This window comes from Pinus tabuliformis, chromosome 6, assembly GCF_031772625.1.
Source record: "Pinus tabuliformis cultivar Carrire ecotype Pingquan chromosome 6, CPIR1, whole genome shotgun sequence".
NCBI lineage: Eukaryota > Viridiplantae > Streptophyta > Pinopsida > Pinales > Pinaceae > Pinus > Pinus tabuliformis.
Genome location: NC_142292.1, coordinates 492931494 through 492941513, shown reverse-complemented (window position 1 = coordinate 492941513; position 10020 = coordinate 492931494). Strand labels below are relative to the sequence as shown.

Here is a 10020-nt window from a genome sequence, read left to right as displayed (position 1 = left end):
CTTTGAATTCCAGCCAAAACCACCTAAAGGCTCAATCGGGGGTGGAATAAAGACACAAGGGCCTGGTTAAACTATTGGGAGATCAACAAGAATGATGCATTGCAAAATGTTAATAACATTAAAGATATTGTTACTTCTCAGTTCAAAGAAAAAATGTGGTGTGAGAAAGATTTAGCGGATAAAAGAAAATTAAGTTATTATAAGAAGGTCATCAACCCCACCCTAGAAGATCAAAAGTATCTCTCTATTTTAATTAGCTCAAAGAAGAAAATTAATATAGCAAAGATTAGAACAATTTCTCATGAGCTCCATAGTGAAACAAGTCGTTGGGCAGTTCCTAAAACACCATGGATGGAAAGGATCTGCCATATATGTGAGAATAGGAACATTGAGGATGAAAACCACTTCCTCTTAGAGTGCCCCGCCTACAACCACATTAGATCTCAGTTTCACAATCCTTGTTACAATACTGACCTTCCTAGCCTTTTTACAATGTCAAAATTATAGTGAGCTCGAGAGGCTTCTCTCCAAGCTTTTTGAGCATATGAATAAAATCTTAAATCAAAATAAATAATTTGTTTCTTTAGGTCCGATAGACCAATGTTTGGTCTCAGCGCACGTTAACCACCACCACCACCATCATCATCATCATCATCATAGGACACAGGGCATAACTACTTTTAAAATAAATCTCAAATTTTTACTGGAACTACCATTAAAAATATTCTAGAATATTTTGTGTTAATCTCTACCATCTACTTAATAATTATTGATAATTAAATCAAAATTCTAGAAAGTCTATTTCAAAATAGACACGCCTATCCACATAATCATTATAAGTCGAGAAATATCATGTTTACCAGAATGAATCATTATTATTTAAATTTATTTTAACGTTATATGCCTATTATGGTTTTTTAATTAAAAAATTGTTTGTAATTTTATTAATAAAAATAAAATTACAATATCATAAATTGAATTAATTTATTATTTTTATTATGTTTATTATTGTTTTTTAATTTAATGCTCCATTTTATAAGCACTACAACATCTCCCTCACACTGAGTTGGAGAGTGCTTCTTGGTGCAATCATGTTAAAAAAGAATATGAAATAATTTTGTGTGACACATATATAGAGAGATGCGCCTAAATCCATCTTAACTTCAAGTCTTTTAAGGATGAAGAGATTTGCATATCAAATATTTTTTAGATTTTCCTTATAATATAATAAATCCAAAATGAAATGTATATTAATAATCTAATCAAAATATCTTAAATAAAATATAACCTAAGTATGGGGGATTTACGAAGTCCTGGTTACCGGGTGCAAGCCCCGGAAGTGATGATTGATGCTATGTGATTCGTTCTCCACATTTCACTAGTTTCAATCCCACTTCTTCACCCCTGTGAGCATCACCTGATGCAATGAGTGCTAAGTGAACTATTCAAAAATCATGAGAAATTAGTCAGTTACGACTACCTCTCATGGAAATGGTCATACGTTTGAATGACTTACTTAACGCAGTTGAATCCCAAAAAATGATATCTAATAAAATATAACCTCTCAGACTTTCCGAAAAAAATCACATTGAGAACAAATCACATTGAGAACAAAGGGTCTTGAAATAATGAAGGTTCATCATCAGGGCTAAGATGAGAGAAGATTCTTTTTTTTTTTTTTTTTTTTTGTGATAGATAAGCCCCACGGGGGATTTGAACCAGTGACCTATGGCAAGGCGTGCCTTAATAATGCACCCATTCATCATCAATCCAAAACCCTGTGAGCAATATTAATTATATTTATCGTTAATATTAATAATTATTATATTTTTTTAATAAATTTCTTTATAAAAAACACGCTAACATAAAACAATGTTATTCATTCTTTAACACTACGGTTATTCATTATTTAACACTACCCTATTCTAGAAGCAAAAGAGGCATGCAACAACAAAAGTTAACTCAATATGCATGGTTAGTGTGGTGTGGTGAGATGGTAAGAAACATGTAGTTGGATTCCACATCATAAGAGTTAGAAATAATGTGAGAACGGTTGTTTAAGTAGATTTGAAAAAACTAAAATCATATATTGATATGTTATTATTAGTAAATTTTGGAATTTATGATTTGTTTTTTAAATGAAATGTAATTTTTCTAACTTTCACATTATTTTGATCACTAATAAATAATCTTTAAAACAGTCATAAAAATAATATTAATTTATTTAAATATTTAATAAATTATTTTATAATATTAATTTACTTAAATATTTAATAAAAAAAATTTTAGAGAGAAAAAATCTTCATAATATTATATTGAATCTATATAAAGAATACATATAAGAGACACCAAGGGTCAAAACTAGCGTCCTTGCAAGCATATGGAACCCAAAACTTATAAATATAAGACATCCCAAAAGAGAAAATATTTAATAAATTATATATGACTGAAATATATCGTTTTAAAATGAAAAAAAATTAACCGTCATTATATAACTCAATTATAATAAAATAAATCACATAAATTTATCTTAATTTTAAATTTTCAAATAAATAAAAAACCCTCATTTACATTTTAAAAACAATAAACTCTTACCAATTATAACAATTATGTGAAAAATAATATTCACTTTCCAATCACAATTTATATTAAAATTCAACTGAAAGTGCCAACAACATCCACTCATAGACAATAACATCAATGTGACTATAAGGCAAGCTGTCAAAGTCCCCCAGCAGCACCAGATGGACAATCGCCCCCATTTCGCTCGTTGAGTATTCCTCATAATCAACATATATTCCCAAAAATAAAACATGCCCACCCCACCCAAAACAATATGCCCAATGACAACTCACTCCCTAATCCATTTATCCCTCACCACACGCTTGCAAATCCAACCAACTCCCATACTGCCTTTTAATAAATTCCTAATTTCAGTCCTAAAGTTCATGACTAAAATTGTCGCTATCGAGACAGGTCAATGTCACGAACAGCTGGACGGGCTGACAGTCTGGAGACAGCTGACATACAGTAAACGAAAGCGACAGGTCGAGGCAGCCAGTCATCCATGCCATCCACTGACCTACTTTCGCCCTTTTCCTTTATTTTCCTTGCATTATTATTAGATTTTTTAAGTAGCATCATGCTTCACAGCTCACACTGGCTCATCCCTGCGGAGAAGCCAAATTTATCCATCCGCAGGTTGCGAACCCTCGACACTTAGTCCGCTCTTTTCTCGATCCTCGCCATCTCCAGCCTGTGACAACCAAATCTCTGGTCACTCCGATAGGTCGGCCTGAAAACTATTCCGGCGCGTATATATGTGGGGGTTAGATCTCTACGAGAGTCGATTCCGTGAAGCCTCGAGACCATGTGTTTTCAGCAGGATTCGATCTGATGACGCTGTGAGAGTATTATTTTTTGTTACAAATGGATCCGTGCCCGTTCGTGAAGGTCTTGGTGGGAGGTTTGGCGCTGAGAATCCCCGTGGCCTCCAAACCCACCAGAGCAGGCATTCATTCTTCAAGATTTCCTTGCTTTTGCGAGATCAAATTTGATAAATTCCCGGTCCAGATAGCGGCGGTTCCTCTCATTTCTGTCGACGCTCCCGCCCCTGATGTCCAGAACTTGGTGGCGAGTTTTCATCTGGAACATTCGGAGCTAGTGAAGCTTTCCAAGAATTATTCTTGCCTCGGGGTTTCGAATCCGCAGCTGGACATCACGGTTTACACAGGTCGGCAGGGTTCGAACTGCGGTATGAACTTGGGAAAGGTACTGGGTAAATTCTCGGTTCCTTTGGACTTGGAGGGAGCCCACGAGAGGCTGGTCGTGTTCCACAACGGGTGGGTGTCTATTGGGAAAAGCTCAGCCGGAGATTCGAAAGCGGGACCTCAGCTTCACTTGAACGTCCGGGCAGAGCCTGACCCAAGGTTTGTTTTCCAGTTTGACGGCGAGCCCGAGTGCAGTCCGCAGGTCTTGCAGATTCAGGGCAATATTCGGCAACCAATTTTCAGCTGCAAGTTTAGCCGCGACAGGAATTCTAGATCACGGTTGGTGCTCTGATTCTTAGCTACGCATTATTTACTCTCAACTACATTGTGCAGAATCTCTAGAGCTTGGTATACAGGATTTTCTTTTGAATTGAATGAAAAAGGACGCTACCGTGAAATTTAAATCCCTTATTTGTTTTCACAATATGCTTTCTGTTATCAACCATTAATGTGTGGCAAGTGTGCCTTTACCAGTTTGGTAATATTACAAATGACTTTCTATTGTTATCATTGTGTCATTGTGTGGCAAGTGTGCATTTTCCCAATTCTGGCAATATTTCAATTGAATATAGATGGCTTAGAAATTCTTCACCTAGGTGGGTATCTTATTCTGCCAAAGTCACCCAAACATGCAACTGGTCTTAACCACTTGAAGCAGCCTGCTTACTTGAGCAAGACAGCCCATGAGGGATGACATTGACTCGGATGACAGGGATATGAAGCATTCCCACTTCAACATCTAACCAAGCCCTTATATTAGACACACAAATGTCCCCAATTTCCAGTGAATTTTCTGATCTATAAATTCGGTGGTCCTCTCCCAATCGACCCATAACTTTAAAATTTGAATAAACTAGTGGATCAGGTTGAATGTTGGCTGTCTTCTGGCATAGATTGTGGGTAATGGGGTGTTTAGAGTGCCCATTATCAAACTCCATGCAAAATTGGTATATATGCTATCATATTTAATGTCAGACTGTCCTGCAGTTTAGATTATATTTTAAGAGCCAAGCACCATAACAAACCCGGTGGTGTCTTTTTTCTGTTTGTTATTTTGCTATATTTTTTTTTAATGTAAAATTTGTGTATGCTATTGTAGGTTGTAGGTTGTTTGTTTGAACTTAGAAATTTGAATTTCTTTAGCAGATTTTAAAGAAATGGGGTGTTTAGAGTGCCCATTATCAAACCCCATGCGAAATTTCTATATATGCTATCATATTTAATGTCAGACTGTCCTGCAGTTAACATTAAATTCTAAAAGCTAACCACCATAGCAAACCCCGGTGATGTCTTAAATATTATTTATGTAAAATCTGTGAAGGCTATTGTAGGTGGTTTGTTTGAAATTTGAACTGCTTTACATAAAAATTTGTGGAGGCTATTGTGGGTGGTTTGTTTGAAATTTGAAGTTTGAACTGCTTTAGCAGATTTTAAGGATTTGTATCATTAGAGTGTGTTTCTGTTGTCGAAATAGTTTGTCATGTTTCGGATCGTATGAAGGGATTGTTGTTTGTTTTTTGTTTTTCCTTTGTATGTAGCTAGAGATTGGTATACAGGATTTTCTTTTGAATTGAATAAAAAAGGACGCTAGCGTGAAATTTAAATCCCTTATTTGTTATCACAATATGCTTTCTATTATTGTTGCCATCAATATGTGGCAAGAGCACTTTTCCCAGTTTGGCAATATTACAATTGACTTTCTATTATTATTGGTATCAATATGTGGCAAGTGTGCATTTTCCCAATCTGACAATATTCCAATTGAATGTAGATGGCTTAGAAATTCTTCACCTAGGTGGGTATCTTATTCTGCCAAAGTCATCCAAACATGCAACTGGTCTTAACCACTCGAAGCAGCCTGCTTTCTTGAGCAAGACAGCGCATGAGGGATGACATTGACTCGGATGTGAACCTTGACAGGGATATGAAGCACTCCCACTTCACCATCTAACCGAGCCCTTATACTAGACACTCAAATGCCCCCATTTCCAGTGACTTTTCTGATCTATAAATCCAGTGGTCCACTCCCAATCAAACTATAAATTTAAAATTTGAATAAATGAGTGGATCAGGTGGAATGTTGGCTGTCTTCTGGCGTAGATTGTGGGAAATGGGGTGTTTAGAGTGCCCATTATCAAAACCCATGCAAAATTTGTATATATGCTATCAAAATTAATGTCAGACTGTCTTGCAGTTTAGAACTTTAGATTAAATTCTAAGAGCTAACCACCATAGCAAAGCCCGGTGATGTCGTCCTTTTTTTTAAAAATTTGTGTAGGCTACTGTAGGTGGTTTGTTTGAAATTTGAAATTTTAGTTGCTTTAGCAGATTTTAAGGAAATGGGTTGTTGAGAGTGCCCATTATGATATTTAATGTCAGACTGTCCTGCAGCTTAGATTAAATTCTAAGAGCTAACCACCGTAGCAAACCTGGTGATGTCTTATATGTTTTTTAATGTCAAATTTGTGGAGGATATTGGAGGTGGTTTGTTTGAAATTTGAAAGTTGAACTGCTTTAGCGGATTTTAAGGATTTGTACCATGAGAGTGCGTTTCTGTTGTGGAAAGAGATTGTCATGTTTTGGATTGTATGAAGGGATTGTTGTCTGTTTTTTGTTTTTCCTTTGTATGTAGATGTTTCTGTGGATGGTTGCATGTTCTTGTTCTGTTTTATTAGCAGGGGTTTAGAGACTGATTTTGTATTTGTTGATTTCTTTTGATTCTGATTACACCTTTTTATCTGTCACAGATCGATCCAATGTGACTCAAGTAATAGGGGCTGGTTAAGCTCCTGCAGTAGTAGTCGGGAGAGAGATATAAGGGTACGGAAAGGATGGTTGGTTATGATACATGATCTTTCTGGGTCTCCAGTTGCAGCTGCATCAATGGTAACTCCTTTTGTTCCTTCAGTTGGTACAGATAGGGTTAGCCGCTCTAACCCTGGAGCTTGGCTTATTCTTAGACATATGGGAGAAGGCAGTTGGACGCCATGGGGTCGACTGGAAGCTTGGAGAGAACGCGGCGGTAGTGACGGTTTGGGCTGCAGATTTGAGCTTGTGGCAGAGGGCTGTGGATTGGTTGGCATGAATAATGGGATATTGCTTGCAGAATCAGTGATCAGTTCCCAAAAGGGGGGGAAGTTTCTGATTGACATGGGTAATGGACGGTCAGGATGTTCATCCCTCAATTCTCCTGTTGCAAGTCCTCACAGCAGTGGAGATTTTTCTTTCAGCCAGTTCCCCTATCCTGTTTATAAAGGCTTTGTGATGAGTTCTACTGTTCAGGGAGAACGTCAATGCAGCAAGCCCGTTGTACAAATAGCCATGAGACATGTTAATTGTATGGAAGATGCTGCAGTCTTTGTGGCTTTGGCAGCAGCAGTAGATCTGAGCATGGATGCTTGCCAGCTATTCTCACGGACGCTGAGAAAGGAACTGTGTCAGGAAGATGGGATTTTTTAGTTGTGTCAGACGTTGTATAAACAAGTTTTGATCCTTATTTTGATTTTGTCATGGGATAGCACCATGTTCTCTGCATTTGGGCTTTGAGATTTTTCCACAAACCCAAAAGCGTATTGTTTGTTTGTTTGCTGCTGTTCAGTTTACCACATGTTATTGTGAATTGTACGTGGTGCTGCTGCCAGTTATAAGCATTTATCTGTGATCATTACTCGAGATCATCGATATACTTTCCTTTGCGGGCTCGTTCTTGGAGCTCTATGGAAGATTCTAAGAAGGGCAGCAAATCCCACACTGCATATAGTTAATCTGATAATTGTGACAGGGAGAGGGGGCTTTTCTGTATTTAATATAATGTTAGGCTCTTCTCCTCCTATTTCACAGATGATGAAGTTGTTTTAGTTAACAACCAAAATTAAATGGAGGCTGAAATGAAAAAAATCATCATTCAATCTTCACCGGTGTTTCAACGAGTATTCTTTGGTTTGTGGTGACCTTTTTTTAAAAATCACCAGCAATCACGTTTAAGCAGCGTAACAATTCATTATATCTTATTTTTAGTTAAAGTGAGGCTCACAGAAAGCTAACCTATCTAACCCATAAGTTATAAGAGGTTAAACATGACCCAAATTTGGTTTTGTGGCTACTTCCATTCGATGCACAAAATGTGCATTTCTTTCAGGGAATTTAAAGTTTTTTTTACTTCTAAAAGGATCTGTACAAAGTTTTAAACGAAATTCCGAAAACTTTTATATTAAAAAGCTTTGCTGGGTAAAGATTTTTAATGAAAATTTCCAAGCTTTTTTTGATAAGTAAAAAATACCCAGCTTTTTGTATTTAAAGTGTGTTTTATCGATTTTTTTTTACCAGCAAGAAAAGGTTCATATGTTCTATTTATTTTAATATCATAATTAGCAGTGCTTGTTTAATTTAAAAATCTATTTTTCCCATAAATTTAAAATTATTCACCATACTAAACAATGATATAATTTAAAATTATTCACCATACTAAACAATGATATAATTGATCATTTGACTTAGTATATATGAAAGTTCACTATGCTAAATAATGATATAATTAGTCATCGAATCTAGTAATGATATAATAAAGGTTCATATGTTCTATTTATTTTAATATCATAATTAGCAGTGCTTGTTTAATTTAAAAATCTATTTTTCCCATAAATTTAAAATTATTCACCATACTAAACAATGATATAATTGATCATTTGACTTAGTATATATGAAAGTTCACTATGCTAAATAATGATATAATTAGTCATCGAATCTAGTAATGATATAATTGATCAATTGATCATTTGACTTGGTATATATGAAAGTTCACTATACTAAATAATGATATAATTGATCTTGAAATTTTGTATTTTACCGCAAAGATGCAATCACATTAAAGACTATAACAAAACTATATTGGGTGTGAACACATAATGTTACCTTGGATGATATTATTATCTTCGCAGCAATTTAACATTTTAACATTTTATTGGATGGTATTTTTATATAACAAAGCTATATTGGGTGAACATATAATGCTACCTTGGATGATACTATTATCTTCGCAGCAATTTAACATTATAACATTTTATTGGATGGTATTATTATATAACAAAGCTATATTAGGTGAACATGTAATGCTACCTTGGATGATATTATTATCTTCGCAGCAATTTAACATTTCAGCATTTTATTTTTTTCCCTGTTATTGCTATTTGAGGTATTAATCTTTTTAAAAATATTTATTTTTTATTTAAAAATTATAAAAGAATTTAAATTAAATAAAATGATGTTATTTTAAAAATTAATATATAATAAGTTTGGGTATAATTCAATTGGTAATGGTTGTGGAAATGAAGTCTCACTGAAACCAAAGCTGGTTGTGGAAATGAAGTCTCACTGAAACCAAAGCTTTGGGTTCAAATCAAGTCTCAAGAATCAATTGGCAATGGTCGTGGAAATGAAGTTTCACCAAAACGGAAGCGTTGGGTTCAAATCAAGTCTCAAGAAATTGAAGAAATTGGACATGATAATGTAGTCCTACCAAGCTTTAATATATATATATATATATATAATAAAGTTAAAAAAAAATCAAAATACATACTATTAAAAACTAAAATATATAACGTGTATTTTATTTCTAAAATGTATTTATAAGTGAAATCATTGACTGGCTTAATTCATTAAATTATAATTATAATTATTGTGAAAGGGTGTATTTAAAAATAAAATATTAAAATATGTGTTGAATTTCACTAAATGTAGGCTTTTGCTTTTTTTGAGTTTCGTCTAGGTCAATTACATATAGTTTTATAGATCGAATTGTTTCAAACCACTTAGCGTAGTTATCATCACTAGAAGATTATTGGTGTTTTGATTTAAGTTATGCATCTTGTTTTGATGATAAATCATAGTAAGTGGTTCGAATATATATATATATATATATATATATATATATATATATATAATTGAAATCGTTTTACATTTTTAAAAGATATAAATGTTGTTTTTCTATGTAGATGTGGATCTTCGAGATTGGTGATCGCTATGTCCATGAAATGAAATATTTGTACTAGATAGATTTACTCCAAAGGATCACTTCTTCTCAACTCAAATACAACATAAAAAAAATATCAATTAATTTGATTAATATAATTTTAATCATTTATAACTATTAATAATATTTTATCTATGTTTTTTTTTTTTTTTGTTAAACTGAAACGGTTAATGTTTATTGATAGAACGCTGATCGGGCATAGCCTAAACGACCATTACAATT

General features: G+C 34.2%; 1 protein-coding gene across 1 annotated transcript; it reads left to right on the top strand.

Annotated features, from left to right (window-relative positions):
• Window positions 1-3122: 3122 nt before the first annotated feature.
• On the top strand, window positions 3123-7682 carry LOC149259473 (uncharacterized). Its single transcript, XM_089418331.1, has 2 exons — window positions 3123-4049; window positions 6518-7682. Exons 1-2 carry the CDS (start codon window positions 3430-3432, stop codon window positions 7227-7229), a joined length of 1332 nt encoding a protein of 443 aa, XP_089274457.1. The 5' UTR covers window positions 3123-3429; the 3' UTR covers window positions 7230-7682.
• The last annotated feature ends 2338 nt before the right edge of the window (window positions 7683-10020 follow it).

Bases quoted from the DNA above. Each gene is read 5' to 3' on its own strand.
- LOC149259473 (XM_089418331.1), top strand. From the start codon at position 3,430: ATGGATCCGTGCCCGTTCGTGAAGGTCTTGGTGGGAGGTTTGGCGCTG. The intron at 4,050-6,517 runs GTTGGTGCTCTG...TATCTGTCACAG, and splicing joins GACAGGAATTCTAGATCACG to ATCGATCCAATGTGACTCAA.